Raw genomic sequence first — 27,013 nt, 5'->3', positions numbered from 1 at the left:
AATATTAAAATAACTCATTTGTGGATTGGGTATCATTTCAATAAAGGGGGTAATCCAATCATATGTTTATATATAGAGGTAAGCGTTCTACAGAGTTCCCTTCTCACTCATCGTGGATTAAGCAGCAGTGTGAACTCTCTGTGTCATCGGTTCTGACAGCAGCAGCAGGTCCAGTCGTTCAAATGCAGGGAAACGTTCATGACACCAGAGAGTCGGGAGTGCACATTTGAAAAAGTCCTGGCATCAGCTCTTCGTGATTTTCTAATTCGTCAGCTCTTAATACTCGCTGCCCCCCCGGGTTCTGGCTACAGGTACATGCCGTTGATGAGGTAATCCGACTCCTCGGTGGTCAGGGGCCGGGTTTTCTTCAGCTTGTGGCGAACGAGTTTGAGGCGGCAGCCGATCATGAGCAGCAGCAGAGCAGTGATGAGGAGCCCGAGAGCCAGAGGCAGGATGGCGCCTGGAGGAGGAAACAGAGTCGTTACACATGAAACCATTAAAGGAACCAGAGCGGGACAGGTAATGGGACGTCGGGGTGTCACCTGACTCCGGGACAGGATGTCCTCCCATCGCTGGAAAGGGTTTGGAGATGGGGACGTCGCTCTCTGATTGGCTCTGGGAGACTTTAGGTGCAGCTGTGACAAAAACACAAATACACCTCAGTGCATGAAGCAGTCAGCTGACTCGTATGTCATTCTTTATAATAATAATAATAATAAACAGACCTATCTCTGTCGGTTTGGTGATGGGAGGAGCCACGGTTGCAGGTTTGAAAACTGGACCTGAAACACATTTTCCATTATTTGTTAAAAGTATGGTAGTTTTTCTGTTGCAGTTACAAAAGGACACAAAACCCTAATACTCACTCTTCTGTATACATTCACTGATGCAGTCTGCTTCCTGCAGGAAGTTGTTGTGGTTGCCCTGGCAGCCTCCGTACAGGAAGTGTTTGCACTCGCCGGCGTTGTGGTCGTAGTACCAGCGAGGGAAGCTGCCTTTACAGGGTCCCACCACCGGGGCGGCAGCGCAGGGATCTGCAGGAAACAGGATTCAGAGAAAACAGAGTGAGGTTTCACCAGATAACACACCGTGACCCCGGTTCTACGCTTCCCTTTCTCTTTAGTGCAGGAGGTTTGGAATCCACACCACGACCACCCTGAAGGTTAGAGCCGGTCCTGCACTCACCTGAAGGTCGATGGTTCGATCCCCCGTCTCCTCCAGTCACACTAAATTGCCCCTAATGGCTGTTACTTAAGACTGTGATTGAATGATAGTACTGCGTGAATGGTAGAGTGTTACTGGTAGTGGTTAGGGTTTGAATTCTATCTTCTCTTTATGTTTTTAAATGATTTATGAACCAGAAACAATAAAGATTCAGAGTTTGCAGCTTCTCAAACGTTTTTCTCTGTTTGATTTGATTGAAAATGAAAAAAGTTTTGTTGTTGTGCTGCAGGTTGAACCATAAAAGAGAAATATGAGGGTGTCATCACAGGCTTTGGGCGACTGTGACAGACACAATCAACTTCCTGACGTCTTATCGACTCAGAAATGGATTCGTTGAAAGAGAGGATTTCCTATCAATGATATTAATGATGCTTTTCTCTTTCACGTCTTCTCCTTCATCTCAGCTGTGATTTCTCATCTAAGACTCCTGAGAAAACACCTGCCTCATATGATACCTGTGGTAAAACAGCAGAGGGGGGGGGGGGGGGGGGGGGGGGGGGGGGGGGGCGATGCCCTTCAGGTCGCTCTCTGATTCCGGGATCAGGTGGCGGACGGGACAGAGGAGCTTTGTTCCAGCACCGAGCTGTTTTTTTTCCCAGCTTACATTTCCAGCTCCGTGCTGTGACTCAGCGTCTGCCTGCAGGGCTCCATCTGCTTCCAAATCCAGACACACACTAAAACCCACTAAAACCCACTCTGCCTCTTTCCAAAGGGACGCTGCACTAACGACGCAGAGAGGGAGAATCACAGCGTCGAGGACATTTGAACAACAGAAGCTGATGTAAAAGGAAAAGCTGGTGGATTCATTTAAAACTCATCTTTGTTTATCGCTCAGGGGCTGGTCAGTAACACTGCCTCCTCCATGTTAGTGGATGGCACACGGAGGAACAAAGAATACGTCAAATATGTTTATAGAAGTTTTTCCTTTTTATCCTTTTATCCATCTTTATATACAGTGTATGATTGCTGTTATTTGAAATGAATTAAGAGCTTTAAACAGAATCTTACCTTGAGTGACTGAACTCCTCTGCTGACCGGGACTTTGAGCAGGCCCGGTCTTGGTTCTGTCCCCAGTGGACACGATGTTCTCCTGGTGGTCCCTGGGCCCGTCCTGGAGCCTGGACCCAGACTCAGCCTCCTCCGTCCGGGCTCCAGAACCCCCACGCGGGGAGGGCAGGTCCACAGGGTGGCTCACCGTCTTCCTGCTGCTGTCAACTGAAGACAAAACAAATGATGGAGAGGTCTTTATTCTTGAACCATTCAAACATAACACACAAGAGATTATAAAAGACTGTTCTCCCATCACTACAAACAACAACATGTATTTCTGATTATGCAAAGTTTCTCACAGTTTGGGCAGAAGTCTTCATCTGACCGATCTGGACAGTGTTGCTTCCCATCGCAGGCGTAGGTGATGTCTATACAGCAGCCGTCATCGCACCTGAACTGGTAGTTTGAACAGTGACCAGTGCACACTGTGGACACACAAAACTGTAACTGCACCGTTCGCACACAAAACCTCGGCATCACAAACACAGACGAATGTGACCTGTCACCTTCTGCTTGGTGTTTGGGCGCCAGCACAGTGACCGAGACGTTGTCGGAGCTCTTCTGACCCGAGTTGTCGCTGACCGTCATCTGGAAGGCGTACACGCCCTCCTGCAGGCCGCTGACCTTCAGGAGCCCCGGGTGCGTGGCCTTAACACACACACGTGCAAGAAAGATCAAAGGATGAGTGGCAGCCCTGTCATGTTGCCATCAAATGTACCAGATTTACATTCGAATCTTTTCATCTTAGGGCTGCAGCGCCATAGATTCTGGACCATAAATAGTGCGTTGCGGACGAGAAATTCAAATTAAATTAAATAATTCATGATGTATATTTGTAAATGGAAATGTACCTATTTTAGAGGATTATTCTACTTTTTTTAAGATAACATTATTATTCACAAGTACTCAGTGTCATAACTACATCTCTGACGTTTATAACAAACCAAACTGTTTAAAAATCGGTTGAAAATTTAGCAAGTTATGGTTATTTAAAAAGTAGGTACCACCATGTGCAGACGTTCGACTGCGTTGGCCGAGACATCTAGCCTTTATATATATATCTATGTTCTGGACTACCTCGTGAGCGCCCCCTACTGAGAGTGGAAGTTCTCCTCACATCATAAATGTTCTGAACATCAGCTGAGCTCATACCAACCTGCCCCCCTTATTAATCCACATTTAAAAACTCAATCAAAATCCATTAATTGAGAATTTGAACGTGACAAATCAACGAAAAATATAATATATGAAAAGTCGGACGTTGTTTTGCTTGGTGCAGAAACCGGGCTCCATCATTTCTGCTGTGTCCTCAGATCAGCTTTAGACCCAATCATGTCTTATCTGTGTTGAAACAGCTGAACACAAGTCGCCCTGTTGACTCAACGACTGCAAACACAGCTGCAATGTGACTCCGATGCCCGAGACTATTCATCTACTGTGAATACAAGAGTTAGAATCATCTGATCCCAGCGCCTGTCGGTCTTTTATTTGTCTACAGACTAAACACTGACCTTCATGTCGATGCCTGTGTCTCCTTTGACCAGGGTCCACTCGTAGTGGTTGATGCCGCGGTCGTCCACGCTGTCCCGCCCGTCCAGGACGGCCCAGTCCGTGGGCAGCTGGATCACCACGTCCTGCCCAGCGTCGCTGCGGGGGGGCTCGTCCACATCTGCAGACAGAGACACACGCCAATTAGTCTACTACCAATCAACAAATCAATTAACTGTCAGATTTTTTGGTGGTGATTTCTGTAAATGCACTGTAATGTCCACTTGTTTGGATGGAACTTAACAGATCAGATTTCAAACACCTGCTGCTGGTCTCACTGTCCTGATCTAACTTATTAAAAGCTGACAGGGTTTAAAAGGCAAATGATTAACTCACTTTATCGTTTATCTAGAGCAGCCGCACGTTGAAGTGGCTGAAGATGACGTGGACAACTGATAGAAAGGTGTAGAAGTAGTAGAACTTCTCTTTAAGGCTTCACATATTAAATCTATATTAATGAAATAAAATAGAAAATATACTGAAACTAAATGACCTCTACTTTTTGCCCAGTATAAAACTAGAACAGATCTTAAACTGATTTGTTGTTAAGTTCGTTATAATGAAGAACAAGTAAATAACAAGTATGTTAACCTGGTTATTTAATACTTGAACTAGAAAACATCTACAATAAAATGATCACATACAGACATATTTCTATACAATATACAGTTTATTATGTATATTGAATAAATTGAATTTTTTAAATTGAGCTCTTTTCATTTGGTTTAAATTCAATGGTTCCCAGTGACGCTGCAGTGGTGGGATAAGAAGATGATCAATAACTAATCACTGTGTTATGATCATGAAGCTGAAGCGCTAACCCCGGATCTCCACCACCACCTCCCCACCTGGTGCCTCGTCCTCCTCGGCCGGTCCCTCCCCGGGCCTCCCGGCTGATCCCGCGGCTGCTCCCCCGGCCGAGGCAGGGAGGTGTCCCGGGGCGCTGGTGGCGTTGTGGCCCCTGGTGTACGTGCTGAATCCCGGCTGCGGGGCGAAGGAGCACACGCTTCTCCCCCGGTAGGTGCAGTTGAACAGGTAGCAGCTCAGACTGTCTCCGGGCTGCCGCGGCTCCGCCTGCACCACCGCCACGGTGCAGTGCGGCTGCGAGCAGCAGGAGTGCAGGCAGTCCCTCCAGGTGAGCACCCGCTCCGGGGCCAGCAGGAACGTGGCCCCCTGCTCGATGGAGGCCTTGGTGCGGATGATGCGCTCCCCGACGGCGCTGAAGTCGCCCGCGCACGAGTCGCCCCCGTCGGCCGCGCGGTCCTGCTGCTGCAGCTGCTTGCGGAACTCCTCCAGCAGCTCCTCCACGCCGGAGATCTTCGACTTGAGGTCGGCGATGGGCGAGGAGCGGCTGTCGGTGAGCGGCACGGAGGAGAGGAGCAGGGCGGAGGCGAGCAGCAGCAGGAGCAGCCGCGGAGGAGGAGGAGGAGAGGGAGGAGGAGGAGGAGGAGGAGGATGCTGCAGAGGAGCCATGTTGTTGTTCAGGAGGAGAAACCGCCGCTGAGCCTCACACCTCGGACCGGAGAGGGAGAGGAACCTGCCTCCATCCAAGGATGATCCGCTGCGGCCCCACGAAGCAGCTCATGTCAACACGAGCTCCAGGAGAAGATGGAGGTTCTTCCTCCTCAGGGTTGTCATGGTGAGGTGGGGGGGAGGGCTGACGTCACTGTGATGAATACGCACACACACACAGCAGACCGGAAGTGGAACACCTGAACCTGACACATGTTCACAATGTCAACAAAACATCTCTATAGGTTTTATGTAGTGTACTTTATTGTTTTATTATTGTTGTGTTATCAGGAGCGTCTCGATAAAATCTGGGGACCAAACAGTCCCCCCCCCACACACACACACAAACACACAAGAGAATAATAACATGATAACAAACCATGTCATTCTCGTCTTAAAACATTCATAACACAGTTGAATTCTCATTTATTTTACATTTTAATTTGCATTACAACCCAACCCCCTCTCAAATAAATAAATAAGTAAATAAAAAAAAAGTTAAAGTACAAAATCATTTATAAAAGAGCGGATTTGTCCTTTCTTTTATATTTGTATCTAATCAGCGTTTTAAGTCGTGTTTAAGTTTTAATTAAAAAATGATAAAATCATATTACCTTAAATGTTTTGTCCTAACTTGTTTGTTGTTGAAACACAAGAATATAATGATCATGTTCACCTGGTTATACCCACATAAAACACTTATTTTATTATAATTAACACTTATTTAATAATATTCCTTGTTGTCCTGGTGAGGGCGGAGGCTGGTATTCATCACTGGGATGAATAAACACAACAGAAGACCTGAACCTGACAAACCAGTTCACAATGTCAACAACCGCAAAACCTTTTTTTGCAGCTTCTTCTTTCAAATAGAAAAAAATCTGCGATAACGTCGACTTTCAATCACATTTTCAACTCGTTTCACAGTTTCAAGATGAAAAGTTTTATTCAACATTATGACACAAACATCTCGATTCATTCAAACACAAATGGAAACACAGCTCGTGGTTAGTCCCCCCCCCCCCCCCCCCCCCCCCGTTTCTGACATCATGTTTTAAAATAGCATAAAAAGTCAAGGTTCTTCCATTTCATATTTTCATCACAACATGAACGTGACAGAAGTCGTATCACACGAGCACGTTTGTCAGTGTACAACAACAGAAAGAGAGCAGATGATGTGACGTAACATTAATTACTACACAAACATCATCTCCTAGGATTTGTGATACAAGAAAACACAACAACGTCCCGTTTACTTTTCACGTGTTCATCTTAGACTCGGGTCTGGTCCCACATGGAGATTCAACTAGGCTAGTTTATCAATATATCTGCTTTTTAAAGTACACAAATGTGATTCACATAGAATTTTTTTTAACACAATATTTACACGTTTCTGAAAAATAATAAAAAATGGAGATTCGTAATATAAAAAAGAAATGTGAAAAAACTAATTAAATAAGTCGCTGAACAGTAAAAAACAGAAAAAACAGGGCATGCACTGACATCCTTCAAATAACCATAACAATTAAATTAAAGAATCCACTTAAATAAAGTAGTGATAAGATGACAGAAACACGAGTACAGATGGTTTTGAACGCAGTATTTTGTATCTCAGGCTTGTGTTGGTCAGTTCTGTAAACCTCTTTAAAGACAAAGGAAATGTTGTTTTAAGGTTTTAATGGTGGATTTTTCCCACAAAGCGCTGGTTTAACGCACGTGTAAGAAAAACCAGTGGCACTTCTCAAAATGACCTCGTATCCAAAATCCTCGTCTCAGGAATTTATAAAACAGCAGGCCCTCGCCGCTCTGGGGGGGGGGGGGGGGGGGGGGGGGGGTAGTGTTTGTTCCTCCGCGGACCCGGTGATCACCGGCGCTGCCCCTGGACGGGTCGCTCTTATAAATACTGAGGTAAAGAAGAGAATACTGAGCGTTTGATTCATCTCCAGGCTTCTCTGGGCGGGTGGGGTCTCTCTGAAGGCCTCAGGTCGGCTGCTGCCTGTAGTCTGTGATGGCCTTCCATAGTTTACACAGGATCCCACCTCTGACAGGACACACAAACACACACAGTGACAACGTTAGGTTGTATATTATACAACATGACAGAAAGTAACACACAGCCGACAAAACAAAAACATACAACTAATCAAGTTTGTTTAGCTGCGTATGAGTTTCATGCTGATAAATCCTGACACAGAGGAAATGATACGTCTTTTTACCCCTGTTTGTTAGTTTGTTAGTTAGTTAGTTTGTTTTTAGTTAGTTAGTTAGTTAGTTTGTTTTTAGTTTGTTAGTTTGTTAGTTAGTTAGTTTGTTTTTAGTTTGTTAGTTTGTTAGTTTGTTAGTTATTTAGTTTGTTTTTAGTTTGTTAGTTTGTTAGTTTGTGAGTTTGTTAGTTTGTAGTTTGTAAGTTTGATAGTTTATTAGTTTATTAGTTTGTTAGTTTGTTAGTTGGTCTGTTTGTTTGTAGTTTATTGGTCTGTTTGTAGTTTGTAAGTTTGTTAGTTTGTTAGTTTATTAGTTTATTAGTTTATTAGTTTGTTACTTAGTTAGTTTGTTAGTTTGTTAGTTTATTAGTTTGTTAGTTTGTTAGTTGGTTTGTTAGTTGGTTTGTTAGTTGGTTTGTAGTTTATTGGTCTGTTTGTATGTAGTTTATTAGTTAGTTTGTTTGTAGTTTATTAGTTAGTTGGTTTGTTTGTTTGTTAGTTTGTTAGTTTTTTAGTTTGTTAGTTGGTCAGTTTGTTTGTAGTTTTTTGGTCTGTTTGTGTACTTGTTTGTTTGTTTGTTAGTCTTATTTTTTAAGGGCAGATGCTGATACTTTATTTAAAACTATTACTAAGATGTGGTTGTCATCAAACTCTGATGACAATGAAATGTAACTGAGGCTTGATGGTCAACCTCAAACGTTATTCTAAATTACTATAAATAGAAAGAAAACACAAATACAACCAAATATGTGGCTTATAAAGATGTAGTTGTTTTTACATAAAATGCAAATCAAGCCGGATGAAGGGCCATCGTGACGTCAGGGAGGAGGAGGGGTTTGTCTGTGTGAGGGGAGGAGTCTTAAAGGGGGAGGTTCTTTAAGGTGTGAGTGTTTCCAGCTCTGTGTGTTTGTTTGAGACCATGCGGCCGTGCACCAGTAAGTTTCCTTCATTTATTGTGTAAATTGTTAGAGAATTATTCTTTTTGCAGCTTAGTGCTGAAAACAGAATTCAAAATGTGACGGTACCTCAGTCTTAAACTCTTCAGATCTTCTCTCGTCACATCGTGGAGGATGTTGTTCAGCGTGTACTCCTCCTTCAGGACCTGAGGGAGCACAAGGGGGGGGAAATATCAGGCCGTGTACAAACAAATAAATAATAATAAATTAGAAAATGAGACTCATGAAAAAATGGCCAAAGTGACTCATTATTGAGGCTTGATTATTGATCTCTTAAATGAGTAATACCAATTTCTCTCTGTACAATTCAACGGCTAATGAGCAATCGGTGTCACTGTATTTATTCTCACATGGTATATATATATTCTGTTTATACTGTGTATAATACTTCTATTCCATTTATATCTTTTATATTTCCCTGAAGGTGTTGTAACTTGATGATTTATATTTTGACTTTTCCTCTTTGCTGCTGTAACGGCTAATTCCCCCACTGTGGGACTAATGAAGGATCTTATTAAAGAGCGTGAGTAACAGGACGTCACATTAGTCAAACACAGGGACTCACCTTTTCTATGGCGTCCTGGTCGGCACCGTAAAGCCTCAGCCAGCCGCTCAGCTCCAAGTCTTCTCGTGTCTCCGCAGGTTGACTCGTCTTCTCTTCAGAGGACGACGTGAAGACGTCTGCCAGAGAAGAACAAACTTCTTTAGTGAACTGAACATTTGCACCAAGAAGAAGAGCAGTGGCTGCAGGAGCAGTGGTGCAGAACGAAGGGGAATCAGACCTGTGGGCTCCGACCGCAGCCTCAGTAGTCTGATCTCCTGCTCTCTCTCCTCCAGCACCTGCTGCAGGATGGACTGGTACTCCTGCTCCCTCTCCAGCAGCTGTTCCAGCAGCCTGGAGTCAAACAGGAAACACAACAGGATCAGATGAATAAAGAACAACGTGTCTACTGGTTTGTGTGTTTTAACGGCGGTGGCGTCTACCTGTTGGTCTCCAGCTTCATCCTGCCCAGCTCCATGCTCACAGAGCGCTGGGCGTGGTGGGACTCGTGTGACACGGTGGAGCTGAGCGTGCTGACCCCCGACGTGGCCACCGTGTCGTCGTGAGCGGCGATGGTCGGCGCTCGGCTGTGGTGGGCGGAGCTTCTCTCCTGCTCGGGGTCGTCGTCCACGTCGTCCTGATCGGCCGGGTCGCTCTCCGAGGCCAGACTGAAGTGAGGCCGCAGCTCTGCACACACCGCTCAGGGATTAACCATCAGTGGGACGAGGACGATGCACTTTGTATTTCACACGTGAGGAAACATGTTCTATGGAAAGTGGCATAAATTCTGATGCTGCATAAGATAAAGTTTATTAATTGATCAAAAGCAACTAGATGAATTGTAAAGGTATTAGTATTATTTGACAATTATTAGTTTTTCTAACATTTAGCTATTTCTGTTTTGTATTTTTGTAAAAGGAAATCTGGGTTTTGGACGTTTGTCAGATAAACAAGTAAATAAATCGTCTTTATACTTCTACTGGTTATTTTTACTTTTGTCTTACATGTTATTGACTGAGCCATTACTGGATCGATTGGGTCGACACATTAGATTAATAATCACAGTTTTAAAAAAAGGTTATTGATGCAATGTTGATACCTGGCACCAGGATGGTGATGGCCGTCTGCACGGCTTTACGGATGATGTTGTCCAGAGCGAACATCCAGTGAGGCTTGATGTTGTGGTTCCTCAGCACTTTGTTCACCTGGACATGAGCAAATGAGAAACAGAAAGTAAGTGATATTATTTCTTTTTAATTTCCCTTATTTCATTTTTCACATACTGTTGATATGTCTGCCACCACCCCATTTTGAAATTGTTGAAATTATGACTAGTCTGTTTTGTTTTTTTGTTTCCATTGTAAAGCATTTTGTATTTTGAAAAGTTCTCTAAAAATAGAGTTTATTATAATTATTACTCATCCATCATCTAAACAGCTTATTCTTTTGATTAGTTGCGGGGGAGCTGCAGCCAAATCCCAGCTGAAATTTGGGCGACAGGCGGGTGATTATTATTATATTACCTAATTTTTAATCATTGGTACATTTTATTTGTATGTATTTAGACTGTGCCGTTTTTAGTTTTCTTTAGAATTATTAATATTGAGATGGTTAAAACATTATTTCCTGTAATTTAGAATATATTTTATTGTTTCTATATCTAATTATCGTATGCAGTGAAGGGATCTATATAAAACCATATTATATTTCCTGATGTTTTAAGATCTTTCCCTCACATCTGAACTACAAACCTTCTTAAACTGTTCCCTCTGATGACCAACAGGGGGCATCAGAGCCTCGTGCTCTTGCAGGATTATGCAATAGCTCTCCCTGACACAAAAACAACCACTTGCTCCTCTGCTCTTTTTTTTCCTCATCACCCTGTTTCTGAGGGGACGAGGATAAACCGCCCTTTAACGTTAACGTGCAATTATTCCCGACAGATCGGCCTTTTGTTTTGCTCACTTAAAGGTTAACAGTGTTTTCACATTTATCCGTGTGATCTCTGCGCCGGAGGAGAAGAAGCAACATGGCAGCAGCTCTGTTCTGCAGCTCTGTGAAATGACAGGAGCTGCACTGAAGTGATCAGAGGTTCATGCAGTGACTAAGAGAACCTCCGCCTACAGACACAGGAAGAGCAAACCTATGAGGAGACTTTTTAGAAATCAAAATCTACAAGATAATATAAGACGAGAAGGAACAAACAAGCTCTGGAGCCTCGAAGCTACGATTTGGGTCAGAGACCGTTTTGAATGTGATCCTCTGCAGCAGAGCCACAGGATATCTCTTTGATTCATAACTTCTTTATTAATAATTCACCGTGGGATGAGATGTGAGATTGAATTTGACCCTCAGGTGATACTCACAGCGTCCTGGAACCCGAACAGCACCACCTGCAGCTGACTGATGGCGGTGCTGTCGAAGTCCAGCTCCAGCTTGAGCTGCGACAGCGTGTTGGCGATGATCTTCCTGTCGGCCATGCGGACGAAGTCGGCCAGGCTGACCACGAGGGTGGAGATGTGCTGCGGCTTCAGCTTCATCTCCTCGGAGCCCTGGAGGTGAGGAAGAGGAGAGGAAGATGAGGCGAGGCTGACGTACACAGGAGCTATGGAGGAGGTTATTTATGTATTCTTCTCTAGCTGACCTGTGTGAGGGCCTCCCTCAGGTTGGCCACCACCTTGTCCCGGTCCTCCGTCAGGATGTGGTGCAGCGTGGCTCGTCTCTCGCTGTCCTTCCGGAGCATGAAGAAGCCGGAGTCCTTCTCGTCGGGGGACGGGGGGGCACTGTGGTCCTCGAAGTTCTCCACAGGAATGCTGAGGAGAAAAAAACGAGATTTTCCAGCTTTAATGCAGCTCCAAAAATAAAACTGTTGTTTCAAAAACAAGCCCACATGTAAAGCTTATCATAAAGGTAATTGATTTATCATTGACATCATTGACTGGTGCAGCAAAACCAACACAAAGGCAGCTCGGACCCGGTTTACTCCAGATCAGAACCCCGCCTGGGTCTCGTTCTACCTGAGGAAGAGCGACCTGGGCCCCTTGACGTCTCTCTCGCTGTAGCACTTGATGCTGGGCTTGAAGATGAAGGGGTTGGAGTTCAGGTCATTGTCGGGGGACACGGAGCCGTACTCGCTGCTGCTGCTGGTGTCCTCCACCACCACCGGCACCGGCAGGGAGATGCTGCGCAGGTACTCTGGAGGAGACACAGGAGGAGGTCAATCCTAAGTGCTGCAGCTTCAGACACTAATAATCAGATTCACTGCTCTGCACGTCAGAGGGATTCTGTAGCAATCAGGAGGGAAAGAGCTAAAGCTTTGAAGATGGTGACATTAGAAATGGTGCTAATGCAATTTGGATTCCTTCTTTGAAAAGAACCTCAACGCCTCGAATTCGATGCTGTTCTTTATAATCATGTTTCGGATGAAGAGCTCAATCAGATGCATCTGGCAGGAAATGACACTGTGCATGATTAATAATAGAGGAATTATAAAGGCATCCAAGCTTCTGCAAAGAAGTGACGCTGTGCAATGTGTATTTTCAGTTCCTGGAAAGATCAGAGCGAGTCAGGAGAAAAATGAAATCTGTAGCTTCCATATTCGGCAGCAGGCAGATGTTTCCTGGAACTGACGTCCTGTTTCTAGAACAGAAATCCCTCTGGTGGTAAATATGTGTGAGGCCGTAAGTGAAATAACTCACCTGACCCCGGAGACAGAGCTGTGTCGGGCGGGGGGGGGGGGAGAAACATGAAATGTGTGTCAGTGTTTCATCGAAGGAGACAACAGACAGAAAGAAAAACATTTCCGAGTATGAGGTGAGACACAAGCTTTTGTGTTGGATCTTGTGTGTTGATGCCAGAGGACACGAGAGCGTCTCTGCTGCAGGAGACTGATCTGATGGATCGACTCTCCAACAGGAGCAGGAGGTTAATATTAAAGCTTGGGTCCATATAAGGACAATAACCTCCATAACACATTTTGAACTTTTGTAATTAAAGTCCTATTGGCTGTCTAATTCCTCCTTAGTGTAATTGTGACTGGATCCAATATGGTTTTAGTTATTGTGTTATTTAAAAATGTTGTGTAATAAACGCACATGACCAATCATAAGTCGGTCTCAGCTGTCAATCATGATGTTTTACCACATTCTCGTGGCATCAGATAACAGATAAAAATCATAAATAATTAATTAAATAATAAAATAAATTAAAAAAATCAACATAATGTGTACTTTTGTTTGTATCATGTCCCGTCTGTTAACACGGAGGATTAACTGGGTTTATAGCATATACCGCAGCCAGCCACCAGAGGGCGATAGAGACGCTTTGGCTTCACTTTTAGGATCCTCCATCTTTATTTACAGTCTATGTGACATCTTCTTGTTAAAGTCACACGGAGCTAGTTTAAATATTTACAAGGCGAATGCCCGGAATGATCCACATGCTGTTCTCCACCTGTGAAGCTGCCCTTGCCCTTCTTCTTGCGGCTGGTGACGGTGAGGAACTCGTCGGTGAGCAGGTCGTTGGCGGTGGCCCGGTGGTCGGGGTCGGGCTCGAAGCAGCGCAGGATGAAGGCCTTGGCCTCCAGCGACATGGACTCTGGGATCTCCGGATGGATCTTGAACATGCCCACCTGCAGAGGGAGGACGGCTCAGACTTCAGAACAGAAGAACTCGACAACCTCAAGGGAAATGATCTGATTACCTGCAGCGAGCTAACGTTAGTGTGAGGAGAGTGTTTACCCAGAGAACCACGAGACTTTGCTTCAGGCCCCCCCCCACCCCACACACACACACACACAGTGCTCAAAGTGCAAGACTCTCACGACAATGAGAAATTCCTGCGGCGGCTGAACCAGGAGTGTTGACTCTTAAGATTAGCGGGGAGACGCCTCTCCCTGGAGAAATTCCACGTGGACGAGTGAAGAAAACATCCAGATGGGAAAAGTCTCCACAGCGCTCGAGGTGCACAATGACACATGATCCCAGTTGTCCCAGTGGTTAGTAACGTACAGAAACACACGTGTGCTCACATCCGTGTAATTAAACCACAGTGTTTGGAATATTTCCTTGATTCAGAGCTTCGACAGGAGAAACCAGTACAGTTACTGGGTCACACGTGGCTGAGAAGAATGTTTCACTTGCTTTTCCATCCAATGTGTGATGTATATAAATTCTGCTGGTATCAGGGGGGGGGGGGGGGGGGGACAGTGACCCAGAGGGATGATGGGAAATCCGGAAACCACCGGCATCTCTCACCTTGAACATGGCGGCCTGCGGTTCTCCCAGTTCGTAGAAAGGCGGTTTCCCAGTCGCCATTTCTATGATGGTGCAGCCGAGAGACCAGATGTCCGCTGGTTTCCCGTACCCCCGGGGACCCTTGTCTATGATTTCAGGAGCCATGTACTGGAGTGTGCCTGAAAGACAACACACACACACACAAACACACAAAAACACCACAACAAAACACTTAGATAGATAGTAAACATCACAAAAAGTCAAATATTTAACCATAAAAGTAAGTTCTGCAAAAGTTTGTGAGTGTGTGTGCAGGTGCAGAAACCAGCATGTTTAACCACTTCAATGCATTTTCCACAGTTTCAGATTCCGGTTGCATATGAGTGGCGTCAGGAGTGAATGAGAGAAGCTTCCATCAGGACCAGTTTCCTCCAGTCCTGAGGTGACGACACAGTTCCTTCAAACCAGTCGGGTCACATGAGCTTCACCGGAGCTTCTGTGTCGTGTGTTGGAGCAAAGAGCCTCTCGGTGCTTTTCACAAAACCACAGTCTTACAGTGAAAGGAGTCTTTTGTTCTAATAATAACCGGCTGCCTGCGTGTGAGCTGCTTTTAGAAACTCCCACCCTGAGCTAAAAACAGACGGGGACACATTAATAGCGAGGCCCGGGCTATAAAGAGGAATCGCCCAGTTTCCTGAAAGAGCTCCACCATCGCCGGGTGAGTCCCTGTCTGCACCAATCAGCTATCAGATGGGTGACTACTCCCAGAGGTCAAACTGAGCCCGCTATTGGCCGACGCGTCCGAACAGCAACAGTGAGCTATTCTCAGTGATTCAGAGTGTGGGTCAGTGGGCCAGCGGGTCAGTGGGTACCTGTGAACGTCTCCGTGCAGGGGTTGATCCCCGCCAGCCTCTTGGACGTGCCGAAGTCGGAAATCTTCAGCACGCCGCTGTAGGTGTTGATGAGCACGTTGTCCCCCTGCAGGTTGAAAAGACAAGACAGTGAGAACAGATAGAACAAGACGATGGGAGGAAGACGATGGTTTCAACCAAAACAAGGTGATTACCAGTTAGCTGCTGCTGGTTGTGTTTATACGAGCGTGTTGTTAAATGGGGCGGACGCTCGAGGAAGTGCTGCAGTTAATGATTGTCTGTGATGGAGGCGTTATCGGTGTTTGTCTGTCTGTGACATGATAGAACCGGCAGGAGATCGGCTCTTAGGTAAAGCACTCAGACACTGAGATAAATAAAAGCTGTCTGACCCTTTTCTTATATTTCAGTTATTCTTGTATCAATGGTTTTGCGTTTTTAATTAAGGGAAAAAGCTGAAAACTAGTTCGTCCAGCAAAGAAAAACAGCCTAAAAGAGAATTCTGCTCGAAAAAACACTTTTATTCTGGATTCGATTATTTGATTTTTACTCAGCATGGTTGAAAATAAACAGTTTTTCCATTAAGGACGATGCCTGAAGGTCAGTAAACAATAACAGAGAAAAACCTGCTTCACTGTACACGCAGGTACTTTCAGTATTGTATTAAGACGGAAATGGAAATACATAAATGAGCTGTACATCAGTTTTATCATCATTATTTTATATTTGATCCTATTTTTCAGTTTCAAATCACAGCTTCTTTCATAGTCTCCGCAGCTCGTGCACGATTTTCTGTTCCTGAAAAGTAAATCCTCTCTGCAGCGGTGGAACCTCCCACCTGACACACGAGTGTTTGTCACAAAGTCGGTTCATGATGTGTAATCAGTGTTAATTGAAGACGTAGCCCCCCCCCTCCCCCCCCCGAATGCAGCCTGGCAGGAATATAAAGCAACGATATTAAAATCTAAGTCTAAATAATCCTTTCCCTCAATTCTCTGAACAATATCCTTTCTGATAATTATCCTGCAATAAGGCGACGATGCCACGAAGGTAATTAAAGAATCCTCAGTCGGATCGTTAACTACACAACAGGGTGTGTGTGTGTGTTACCTTGATGTCTCTGTGTGCGATCTGGTTGTCGTGCAGGTACTTGAGCCCCTCGAGGATCTGACGCGTGTAGAAGCCGATGGTGGACTCGTTGTTTTTCAGAGGGCCCCACTTGGACCTGAGCAGCGCCGACAGACTCCCTGCACAACAACAGGGCAAAAAAAGAACAATTAATACACTCGCCCTGACCTGGGATCAGCAGCACGTGGCTGATTGGTCCAACGTTCAAAGTCTCTGCTGCTGTGCTGACACAAGCAGGACAAACTCCATTCTACAGGAGCTTGTTCTAGAAAAGCAGTTTCAATGTGATTATCTGTGATTGTAATATTTAACATAAACCTGTTATAATAACAAATCTACGCACTTTGGTGAGTTGTGTGTTAAATCACGTTGCTCTGATACACATTGTGTTTGTCTCAATGTTTGAGTCAAACTCATTTCATGTCTCCTGGTTGATGCTTCATTAGTTTTGGTTTTAAAGAGTGAATGAACCGTGGTCTCACCTCCGGGAACCTGCTCCATGAAGATCTTGATGAAGCCGTTCTCACTGAGGGAGCCGAGGTACTGCACGATGTTCTTGTGCTTCAAGTGTTTGTGGAGAGAGATCTCCTCGTGGAGCGGCTGAGAGTACCTGGTTACAGAAGAGAGGGATGACATGGAAATTACACGTGAACAGATAATCTATGTAGAAGAGAACGTCTAGAATGACTCGATCTCTAAAATATTTTATTTTATTTATTTGAAAAAGATGAGGGCCCCTTATTTTACTGGAAGATCTATTAAGACTTTAATTTGAATATATAAATAGTTGCACATACACAAATCAAAAATACTGCAAATTGAAAGTATTGACTACTAATATTATGTTTATCGACACATTTCAGAAGGTGATTATTACTAAACTGAAACTTAAAATAACCAAACTCAACCAAAGCTTTGGTCAAGGCAGCAACTTCTGATTAGTTTCATTATCAATTCATCTAACAAATATTACTTTGACTATTTCACTAACTATTTGGTTTATATACATTTATATCCATACATCAAAGGCTCCCTAAACTCAGGGTGGAGTCTTTAAACGTCTCATTTTGTCTTAAAGCTGAAACATATTAATTTCACTGAAAAACTATATTTATTTACATATGATATAAATAACATGTCCAGAGCCAAGACCAGAGGAGTGAGGTGTCAAAACACTGGATCTCGATATCTGTTCCCAGCAGCAGGAAACTCTTCACATGGATCTCTCTGCTTGAATCACACCCTCCCTCTCTCCTCCGTCTCTCCTCCGTCTCTCCTCCGTCTCCTCCCTCTCTCCTCCGTCTCCCCCCCCACTGTCTCCAGCTCCGAATCCACTGGTGAATTATTTACCCAAATTCTCCACATTCTTCTCAGCTGAGCGCCCCCCCACCGCCTCGCTGATGTGATTAGTGCAGCGTCGTGTGGCGGGCGGACTCATCGGGTCTGTGACGGAGCCCGAGACGAGTGGGTGGAGGGACGAGGGGGGGTGGACGGACACAGAGAGTGATAATAAAACCCCTGTGTTGTCTTATGTCCTCACCTGCTGTCTTTCTCTGGGATTTCTTTGATGGCCAGTCGGACCTGGTTGCTGAGGTCTCGGCCGGCGTACACCACGCCGAACGTTCCTTTACCCAGAACCACCCTCTCTCCGTGCTCGTCGTACTCGTAGTCGTACTGTGGACACAAACACAACACACGGGCAACTGTGATTTGTGACACATGTTAGATGTAATATGTTGTGTTCATATAAACATCTGTGATTCAAACAATAATGTTTGTGGTAAAAATAATAAAAAAATGACTTCATGGATCAGGACACGTTCACTTTTCTATTAGTGTGAATAACAGAAATGAGTTTACATGCTTTGCTTCATCCTAGAAAACAGAAAGTTGTGATGTTTGTGTTGTAGGAAAAGAAACAGCTGCATGATTGTGTCTTTGTTTAAACCTGTTAAACTGATCTGGACCCAGTTAACCTGCTTAATCTCTTCTATTTAACACTTTGTGCTTTATTGAATTACTTTTGTTTGTTTTGGACAAAAGAGGAAACACCAGCACAGAACAGAACGTTCTTTCTTTTCAATATTAATCTATTCTTCTTATTGAAGAATCCAGTCTGTGCACATATCCCTCCTGTTTTCTCTGATTAGCGTTGTGAAACCTTTGTAATCAGATTACTTTAAACCTGTTACATTGGTTCCTGGGCTCAGTTAATGTTCTTTTCAGACACGCGTGATGGATGTGGACATGAACCCTGGTGTGAGGACAGGCCTGTGGATGAACCGACGGTGGATTCAGGCCGATGATAATCAAACACCAGCAAGAGGAACCTGTTAGACATCTGATCCGAGCCGAGCCGAGCCAAACAGGGCGCGGCTGTGTTTGGGGTAATTAGATTTCCTCCTCCCGAGGCTCCAGCGGGGGGGGGGGGGGGTTAGTGCAGGTGAGTGCAGCAGCAGCAGGTGTCAGAGCACTCGAGCTAAATTCAGCCACTTATCAATAATAAAACACAGCGGATTAGAAAAGGAAAATCCCAAAGTCGAGTCTGGTTTGGTCTTTTGATGGAAGAATTACAAATATTCAAGTGTTTGGCAAGAAAGAAAAACCTGGCTAGTGCAAATCAATTGTTGATATTAATTGATTTCAATTAGTTAATTGATTTTTGAGAGAGTGAACAGAATAAACCACAGACAGACAACAGGAAGTAACAACCCTTGCAGGGACAGGGATGAATTCAAGTTAGACTTCAAATTAAAAGTGCAAAAAAAGTATTTCGATGAAGGAAAATCCCCCAAACCAGTGCTTTGGGATACAGATGGTTAAAATGCACTAATGTTTCAGTTCCTGTTCCTCAACAGAATCTGATATTATCGCTTTAACCTGTAAATCTTTGACAGTTTGACGTTAATTCACAGAAGACAAAAGAAATTCAGCTCCGAGGCTGCAACTCGATCTCAAAGGAAGTGAATCCATGCTCCTCACCTCCAAGGCGTCGTTGTCACAGTCTCCCTCCTCTGGACCTTTCCACGTCTCCTCAGTGATGCTGTTGACCAGGTCACAGAACCTGACGGAGAAAAAGCCCCGGGTTAGTGTCCTGCTCAGGAAACACTGGGAGAATCCCTCGAGATTAAAGTTGCACCGTGAACCTGAGAAGTGTTTTTACATCGACAGCTTCGGCATTTAAAGAGTTAAACTTCAGCTTGAAGCTCGTTTGTCAGGTTGTCGTGTTCGTTGTGAAGACTGAACAATAGCAGCAGGTTTCTGGTTTGGTACAAATAGAAAAAGAGAATCTGACACTGTGATGCTAACATTTAAGAATATAAAGTGAAATCTGTAATTATTATTATGATGTTTTTGACGTTGACAGTTTGTGTTAAATTGTGTTAAACGTGTTCCTGCAGAAACCTGGTGGAACAATCAATCAATCAAGAATCTAAAACTCTACAGCCTGCATGTCTAAATTTAGAAATGCATTACCCCCCCCCCCCCCCCCCCCCAAGCTCAGCTGGGCGGACACGTCTCGACATGTGCACGTTTGTGGACAATTTACATGTGTTGTCTCAGGTCCACTGAGTCCATATTGTGATTGAGTGGCTTTGTTTACAAGCTTGTGTAGTGATCCAGAAGGGGTTAGAGGGTGTTTACATGCTCACCTCCCACACACACACACACACACACTGACAGACAAACAAACACACACACACACACACACACAGTTATTGACCTTTACCACTCCCACCGCACACAAGCTGTGAATCAGTCGCCTTCAGTCTCCACAACACACACAACATGCCTGCAGGTGTTCGCCGGTACACGTGTGCACATCATTCTATACGCACAATTAGACCTGATCCCTTCCACTTTGTAAGCACCTCTTATCCCCCCCCCCCCCCCCCCCACACACACTGTCACTCCCCTGCATGAAAAGGAGAGCAGCAGCATCACAACACCAGCAGGCGTGACTCACTGACTCTCACACTCGGGGATAATGGAACAGGAAGTGCTCGGGAGCCTCCGATGTGAAAGTCACAAGTCGGAGGAGTCGGTGCTTCGCTGAGGGGCGAGCGAGGAACACGTGAGAGACGGGGCGTGAGCGGGGGGGGGTGAGAAGCTTCTGACCTGAGAACAGAGCCTCGGAATATGATGAACTTTTTGTTCTATCACGCGTCAGGGGCAGATTTAGTAAACTGAAACCCCCCCCCGGGGATTGAACCTACAACCTTCTGGTTAGTGGACGACCCACTAAAAATTGTTTCTCATTCTTTATTGAGCATAAATCTAAATTAAGTTTTAAAGTTTTAAAATCTCTATAACTGATATTGTTCTTTTTAGTAATCATTTGTTATTTGTTAGTAATGGAGGAAAACACTTTGTATTTTCTGTATTCTACATTTCCATGTGTTTATATTGACTGTTTACTGGTGTTCTGATCTGGTTTGCTGCCCTAACACACATTTCCCAGCAGTGGGGGAGCTGGACCGACCTCTTGCAGTGCATCTCTGTGCAGAAGTAGATCTGGAAGTCGTCGGCATTGTGCAGCACGTACAGGAAGGCACTGCGCTCGTCGAACTTGCTGATGCTGAGGAGAGAGAGAGAGAGAGAGAGAGAGAGAGAGAGAGAGAGACAGTTAGTCCAGGTGACCTCATCAGGGCGGGGGTGGGGTGGGGGGGGGGGAGGGAGACGACAACTCAGAGTGACTGTCTGGACCCAGATAAAAGACGGCCTGTCACTCCATCAAAACACAAAGACCAGTACTTGTAACACACAGAAGCAACAACAACACAACCTGTGGATATTTAGGTTTGTCGTTTGTGAGTTTCAGCTGCAACAAACACAAATATTAAAAATTAAACCTAATGACGCTGACAGCTCAGATTCAACAACCAAATTTAAACTTTTATCCACTCGACCCGGTTCTGCCGAGGCCGAGCACCGTGTGCTGTGTGTCTGTATTGTTGAGCAGCGATTGTGTCTCGCTGGTTGTCTGCAGGGTGAGAGGAGGACGAGTCGTTCCCTTAGCAACGTGTGTGTGCACGCCCCCCCCCCCCCTCTCTCTCTCTGATCCGTCACTGGATTCCTCTGAGAGCCGAGGACGAGCAGCCGCAGAGCGAGACGCCGGCTGCTCTGTGGTTCTGTCGGGAGCTGTGTGAGGTGAAGTGATGGTAACACACACAGATCCACTCGCTCTGTTGTGTGTTATTTATCTGCACATCATGAGATTGTGTGTCTCGATGCTGATACAAATCCACGTCCGACCCTGATGAGACTCTTATACACACTTACATCCTCTGATCAGATGCTCCTGGACGGCTAATTCATTAAATCTCATCATACAAGCATCTTTAGCCATTTTTCAGCTATTTCATTTTAATATGCATCTGTTATTATATCGATTCTGGATTTATAAGAAACTCCTACATTCAAACAGGTGGTTTCATTGAGAGCACGATCCCGATAGTTGTACATTCATTATATACAAATTAAATCAAATTAAAGTGCTTATGTATAATATTCTTGCACAGAAGGACTTAGTTAATTTGATTTAGGTTTAATTTGATATTTTGTAAAAATCTGAATACTCATATGTGCATGTTATCTGGATGTTGTGTATTTTTTACCGTTAATTTCTAATTCTGCTTATTCTCTTTAGAAGTTTACTTTTATATGCACTGCGACTGATGCATGAGACTTTAAATGCAACTCTAAAAACAATTAAATTGAGGTTTTAACTTGTATGATCTCAGTCAGAGGCGTTTATGTAACTTTTGTGAGGCCAGAAAACGATTTTTGAACATTCATCTGATTCTATGGTTTGCAGAGAAATGAAGAATTCCCAGTATCACCCCCTGCAGCACTGAATTCAAAGCCTTCCCCCGGTGGAGACACGTGTGAGGTTATCGTGACACCACTCAACTGTAACCCGAGCAGAGTCGGTGAAGACAAGGAGACACTGACCTGACACCTCGGACTGATGTGGCGCTGAAGTTCCACTCGTAAATCCCCTTGTTCTGCAGGAAGACAGATTAGAAAACAAATGAGATCATCACAGCTTCAGGGGGGGGGGGGACTGATGACTGATGGTCGCCTCACAGCTGAAGCACGATTCCCCAAATTTGTTGAGGGACCTCACAGTAATAAAAAGACATTAGTGGTTTTATTGGAGTGGTTGTGGCGCAGGAAAATAAATGATGCTGTCGGAGGATCGGTTACTGGAGAGCCAACGATTTATACGCTGCAAAAAATATGATACAATACGAGGAAATAATCAATAAATGCAAAAACAACTTCCTGAGCGGAAACAGGAGAATCCTCATCCCGTCACTTAACTTCTGCTGATAAATGTGAAGCCATGTTTTGTTTTTATTGTTGTTTATTCTATAAGGATGCTCGGCTGCAGGTCACCCACCTTGTCATCAGGGGCGACGTGCCAGATGGACACCGTGTTGTCGTCCACGTCTTTGTTGATGGACAAATACGAGGGCTGGTAGACTTTCGTGGGCTCGAGTATCAACACCTGGAGACACAGAAGAATACAAGTCATCATTCAGCTCTTCTGTTTCCTCGGGGCACTGCCTGGCCTCAGGTTCCTCGGCCTCGGGTCACTCACAGGAAACCGGACGGAGGAGACGTCCTTCTTGGTCGCCTCCACCAGGAAGTCCATCCAGAAGTCCACCAGCTCCTGCTTGGGGGCCGGCTGCTCCACACCGGGCTTCTTGAAGTGCTGATATATCAGGATGGTCTCCACCAGCGAGCGCAGGTACCTGAAAGCAGCCACAGGCACGGGGAGGGTTAAAGAGAAACACAACCACAGAGAGTTCGGACGACAAATCTGTGTTTAACCAAAACACACGTGTCCCAGAAGAGTCCAGACAATCTGAATAACTCTGTAGCTGAGGAAGAATCATAAACACAAATGATGCTACATGATTGTGTTTTCATGCTGGGAAAACATTTGTCTTTATGACATTAATGGAAACTTTTGACAGCACAAAACACAAATAAAGAACAGCAGGGACCTAACACACTGGGAAGGGACAGAGCTGCAGATATGAAACCGTCTCATTAATCCTCCGGCGATGAATTTAACATCTGAAATTATGTCACAAAGACGATTAAGCTATAAAAGGATTCCGTGAGGATGTAGAGATGTTAAATTAACGGAGATCTTGGGTCTTATATTTGATATTTATCCTTTCTTTAAGGTTAAAGAAAATGTGTGAGCCTGTTCATTAACTGTCCTTTGCACCAGTTCAATGTGAAACTCATTGGAGAGAAGCACTTTCCCAATCCATTCTTGCATATCAGACAAACTGTGGACAGAACCAGACACATCACAGACCCAGTCGGTGATGGACGTGGGCTTGGCTTTGTTTTTCAAGCTAATCCCGAGAGCGGCTCCTGACGTGTCCTCACCAGATGGGGGCTTTGAGTTTGAAGAGCTTCTCGGAGGCCTGGATGACCCCGGTTGTTGTCGCAGGCCAGGATGCTGGCGCCCAGGAAGAAGCCCACGTCCCAGTAGCTCTGCAGCTTGTCCAGGCTGCCCTTCTTCCCCAGCAGGCTGCTCAGCTTCACGCCTGCAACACACAACCACAGATTCAAGCTTGTAATCGTTTTATTGAGATTTGAAGCAGATGAGATATCAGAGGAAAAACATGCAACCTCTGCATGGATGTGCCACAACACGCTTTAGCCTTTTTTTTAGAATCTGTAACTGTGCTCAGCAAGAGTTGAGAGATACTTGTTATGATATTCCCGGGTTCTGCTGCAGGGGAGCTGCTGATACATGTCCTGCAGAGTGTGCGGCTGCAGGAACCAACCATTTGTGGAGTCAGGTGTGTGTATGTGTGGGGGGAGGGGGGGGGGGGTGAGCAGGGTCAACAGGGACTGAGGGTGGGGCTACACTAAGGAGCTGCAGGCGGATTCCCAGGACCGGCTGCTCCGCTTCCCACATTCCTGAGCTACACTGAGCCGATGGGCAAAAAGGAAAAGATTGGGAGCAAAGGCTAAGTAGGTCACGTTGTTTTCACCCTGTCCCTTTGTTGTCAACAGGATAACACAAAAAACAACGCAATAGATTTCCACAAAACTTGGCAAAAGGATGAAACAGGATCGAGAAAACATGTCATTAAAGTTTGGCTGTGATCCGAACTAAGGGGCGGATCCAGGGAAATATGTTGTATAGGTTTCTTTAAGATTGCAAAGTGCACGCTCTGTCTACTGGGATGAAATGGGATCAGGTGCACATCAGGAACCAGGTTTCAGTATGAATGGAACCGTGGTCAGTTCTGAACCAGTCAGAACTCTCAGCGGACACGTGGAGTAAAGTCAAGCCGTGCAAAGCTCAGTAGAAGCTGCAGCGTTAGGTTGTGCATTTCTGCAGCTTTGTGAATCTGAGTGGCTCGTCTCACTTTCCCCCGGTGAGAGTATTACAGTGTATTTGTTCTGATTTCCATGCATTAATGCAAAGCGTCAAATAGCAGCTCTGCTCTTGTAAAGGAGCCGAGTCTTTTCCAGGGTCAGAGGGGAAGCATCGTGAAGAGCTGCCGCTGCAGAGCGAGGACACGGAGGAGATGGATTTCTCAGTAGGTTACTCCGGATGGACAGACACACACACATGAGACCCACTCCAGCGTCCACTCACCCGTCTTGCGGAGCTCGAAGGACGTGTCGAACTGGTGCCCCCGGCCGCCAGGAGGAGGACGGCGTAGTTGATCCCAGAGTGCAGCGTCGGCTCGGACTCGAAGCCCTTTTTAAACCTGAGGTGATAAGAAGTAGAAAAATTACTCCAATAAATATCCTGCTCCAAATCCCCCCCCCCCCAAACACGTCAACTCCAAAACCCCAGAAACAATCACAGCCTTATTGAGTCGGGGCCACGGAACAGCAAACAACAACAACAACAACTGTGAGCACCCTCGCTAAACAAGACATGTAATTTATTTAATGACCAATTTGTTCGACTGAGGGGAAGTGACGAGAATGTTATTAGAGGAATCAGCCAAGATGGGACCGGGAGCTGGAACCAACAGGCAGATGGGAGCTTGGTTATCGAAGCAGCGTGTTCAGACGACAAAAGATATGAGATCTGAAAAAGTGAATTCCAGGAAGGAGGCAATCGACCGCCTGGTGATAATGTCAAGTCGACCTCTCGTCAGGTGCTGTACGCCCCTCTGCACTTACATCATAACTATATACTTCTGAGTGTGTGTGGAGGGGGGCACACATCTATCTATGTATCTATCTAGCTATCTATCTATCTATCTATCATCTATCTATCTATCTATCTATCCATCTATATATCTATCTATCCGTCTATCCATCTATCCATCTATCTATTTATCTATTTATCTATCTATCTATCTATCTATCTATCTATCAACTATCTAACTATCTATCCATCTATCGTCTATCTATCTATCTATCCATCTATATATCTATCTATCCGTCTATCTATCTATCTATCTATCCATCCATCCATCCATCCATCTATCTATCTATCTATCTATCTATCTATCTATCTATCAACTATCTATCCATCTATCTATCTATCGTCTATCTATCTATCTATCCATCTATATATCTATCTTGTTTATTCGGTTATTTTTCAAAGTTTCCCCTGATTTCTTAGATAATAATTTCCTCGATCTTGATTTTGAAATATCAGATATTTTTAGGGATATCATTAATTATTATAAAATGTTATATTTTTGTAGCCAGTAGCCAGTAGGGGGTGTTCCCATCCGAGTTCAACACTCATTTTTAAACAATGTTACCAGGTTAAGTTGTTCCCCTTCTTTATTGCCTAAGAACTGATCTGACGTCAGTATCGTCTCTCACATTCAGCAATTACACAAATTGAATGGCTTCTACTTTGAGCGTAAAATAATTAAGGCTGTTAAAAGTTACACCCCGTGATTTAACTGCTTCTGAATCGTGCTCCTGCAGCATCACTTCCTCTCGGTAACATTACTCATCACAATCAACCGCCTCGTTTCATCTCTTGTCGGTCTCTCTCCTGTCGGCCTCCTGCTTGTTCACGTGTGTTCTCTAGATCCTCGTGTCCTTCTCCTTCGCTCTGACTGTGACTTTGAGGAGGAACCTGAGTTCATCTCCTCCAGTGAACGTAACGACCCATGAGAAACAAAAGTTCTTTCACAGCTGACGTCCTTGTTTCAAAGAACCATTCATGGAAAACCTCACGATGAGCTGCGGCAGAACAAAAGACCCTCGTCGGGCATCTTGTCTTTAGAAAACACATCTTCGTACTTGTGTTGTGTTGTTTATATGTGGCTCACACACACAAACATACACACACACACACACACACGAATATAGCACGCACACACACATTTATAAAGATTCATCGATGTGATGCAGAGTAAACATCACAACCTTCTCGGACAGATTTGTATCTTTCTTTGGTTTTGCTGATTTTATTGTAATGGGAGTTTTAGAAGTATAAGTTATTTAATCCTATTTACAACAAATTGTATTTCATTGAAGTGAATTAAAACACTTATAGAAGTTACTTCAGCAGAGCACATGCCTCCGCCAATGCCCAGCAGCCCCTCAAATAAAATAAAGCTGCACATAATTTCACACACTCATAGAAATCTGATTTATTTCTTCCAGTAAATGAATGACTCCAGAGGAAAACAAATCCATTCAGGTGTGTTTCTGTCACTTTGCTTATAAATCAAACCAAATTATATTTCTAACCACGACCCTGAAATAAAACAGCCTTTTG

General features: G+C 44.7%; 2 protein-coding genes across 2 annotated transcripts in view; both read right to left on the bottom strand.

The window, feature by feature from the left end:
* Positions 1 to 112: 112 nt before the first annotated feature.
* lrp11 (low density lipoprotein receptor-related protein 11) lies at positions 113 to 5,549 on the bottom strand. The gene is made up of 10 exons (XM_053444779.1): positions 5,521 to 5,549; positions 4,644 to 5,173; positions 3,786 to 3,943; positions 2,781 to 2,922; positions 2,574 to 2,699; positions 2,233 to 2,439; positions 867 to 1,034; positions 726 to 782; positions 543 to 635; positions 113 to 460 (listed from the first exon to the last, which is right to left on the bottom strand). Exons 1-10 carry the CDS (start codon positions 5,547 to 5,549, stop codon positions 306 to 308), a joined length of 1,665 nt encoding a protein of 554 aa, XP_053300754.1. The 3' UTR covers positions 113 to 305.
* Positions 5,550 to 7,162: 1,613 nt separating this feature from the next.
* The window catches only part of map3k5 (mitogen-activated protein kinase kinase kinase 5), a 51,062-nt gene continuing 31,211 nt past the window's right edge, over positions 7,163 to 27,013 (bottom strand). Inside the window, exons 10-30 of the mRNA XM_053444903.1 lie at positions 22,874 to 23,027; positions 22,673 to 22,780; positions 22,222 to 22,274; positions 20,750 to 20,845; positions 19,249 to 19,330; positions 17,807 to 17,940; positions 16,749 to 16,876; positions 16,249 to 16,385; positions 15,142 to 15,247; positions 14,291 to 14,448; positions 13,488 to 13,665; positions 12,734 to 12,751; positions 12,053 to 12,230; positions 11,680 to 11,848; positions 11,402 to 11,587; positions 10,135 to 10,240; positions 9,479 to 9,722; positions 9,277 to 9,389; positions 9,060 to 9,175; positions 8,564 to 8,640; positions 7,163 to 7,375 (exon numbers count right to left, since the gene is read on the bottom strand). Of these exons, the coding sequence (XP_053300878.1) occupies positions 7,315 to 7,375; positions 8,564 to 8,640; positions 9,060 to 9,175; positions 9,277 to 9,389; positions 9,479 to 9,722; positions 10,135 to 10,240; positions 11,402 to 11,587; positions 11,680 to 11,848; positions 12,053 to 12,230; positions 12,734 to 12,751; positions 13,488 to 13,665; positions 14,291 to 14,448; positions 15,142 to 15,247; positions 16,249 to 16,385; positions 16,749 to 16,876; positions 17,807 to 17,940; positions 19,249 to 19,330; positions 20,750 to 20,845; positions 22,222 to 22,274; positions 22,673 to 22,780; positions 22,874 to 23,027 (2,602 nt within the window). The 3' untranslated portion in view covers positions 7,163 to 7,314. The remainder of the gene's footprint in view (positions 7,376 to 8,563; positions 8,641 to 9,059; positions 9,176 to 9,276; positions 9,390 to 9,478; positions 9,723 to 10,134; positions 10,241 to 11,401; positions 11,588 to 11,679; positions 11,849 to 12,052; positions 12,231 to 12,733; positions 12,752 to 13,487; positions 13,666 to 14,290; positions 14,449 to 15,141; positions 15,248 to 16,248; positions 16,386 to 16,748; positions 16,877 to 17,806; positions 17,941 to 19,248; positions 19,331 to 20,749; positions 20,846 to 22,221; positions 22,275 to 22,672; positions 22,781 to 22,873; positions 23,028 to 27,013) is intronic.

This window comes from Pleuronectes platessa, chromosome 17 (assembly GCF_947347685.1).
Source record: "Pleuronectes platessa chromosome 17, fPlePla1.1, whole genome shotgun sequence".
Lineage (NCBI taxonomy): Eukaryota > Metazoa > Chordata > Actinopteri > Pleuronectiformes > Pleuronectidae > Pleuronectes > Pleuronectes platessa.
This window is presented reverse-complemented; position numbering and strand designations above follow the sequence as displayed.

Coding starts and splice junctions, on each gene's coding strand:
- lrp11 (XM_053444779.1), bottom strand. CDS start 5,549: ATGTGTCAGGTTCAGGTGTTCCACTTCCG. Junction 2,923..3,785: donor ACACAGGCATCGACATGAAG/GTCAGTGTTTAG, acceptor GTGTGTGTTAAG/GCCACGCACCCGGGGCTCCT. Junction 2,700..2,780: donor GCCCAAACACCAAGCAGAAG/GTGACAGGTCAC, acceptor GTGTGTCCACAG/TGTGCACTGGTCACTGTTCA.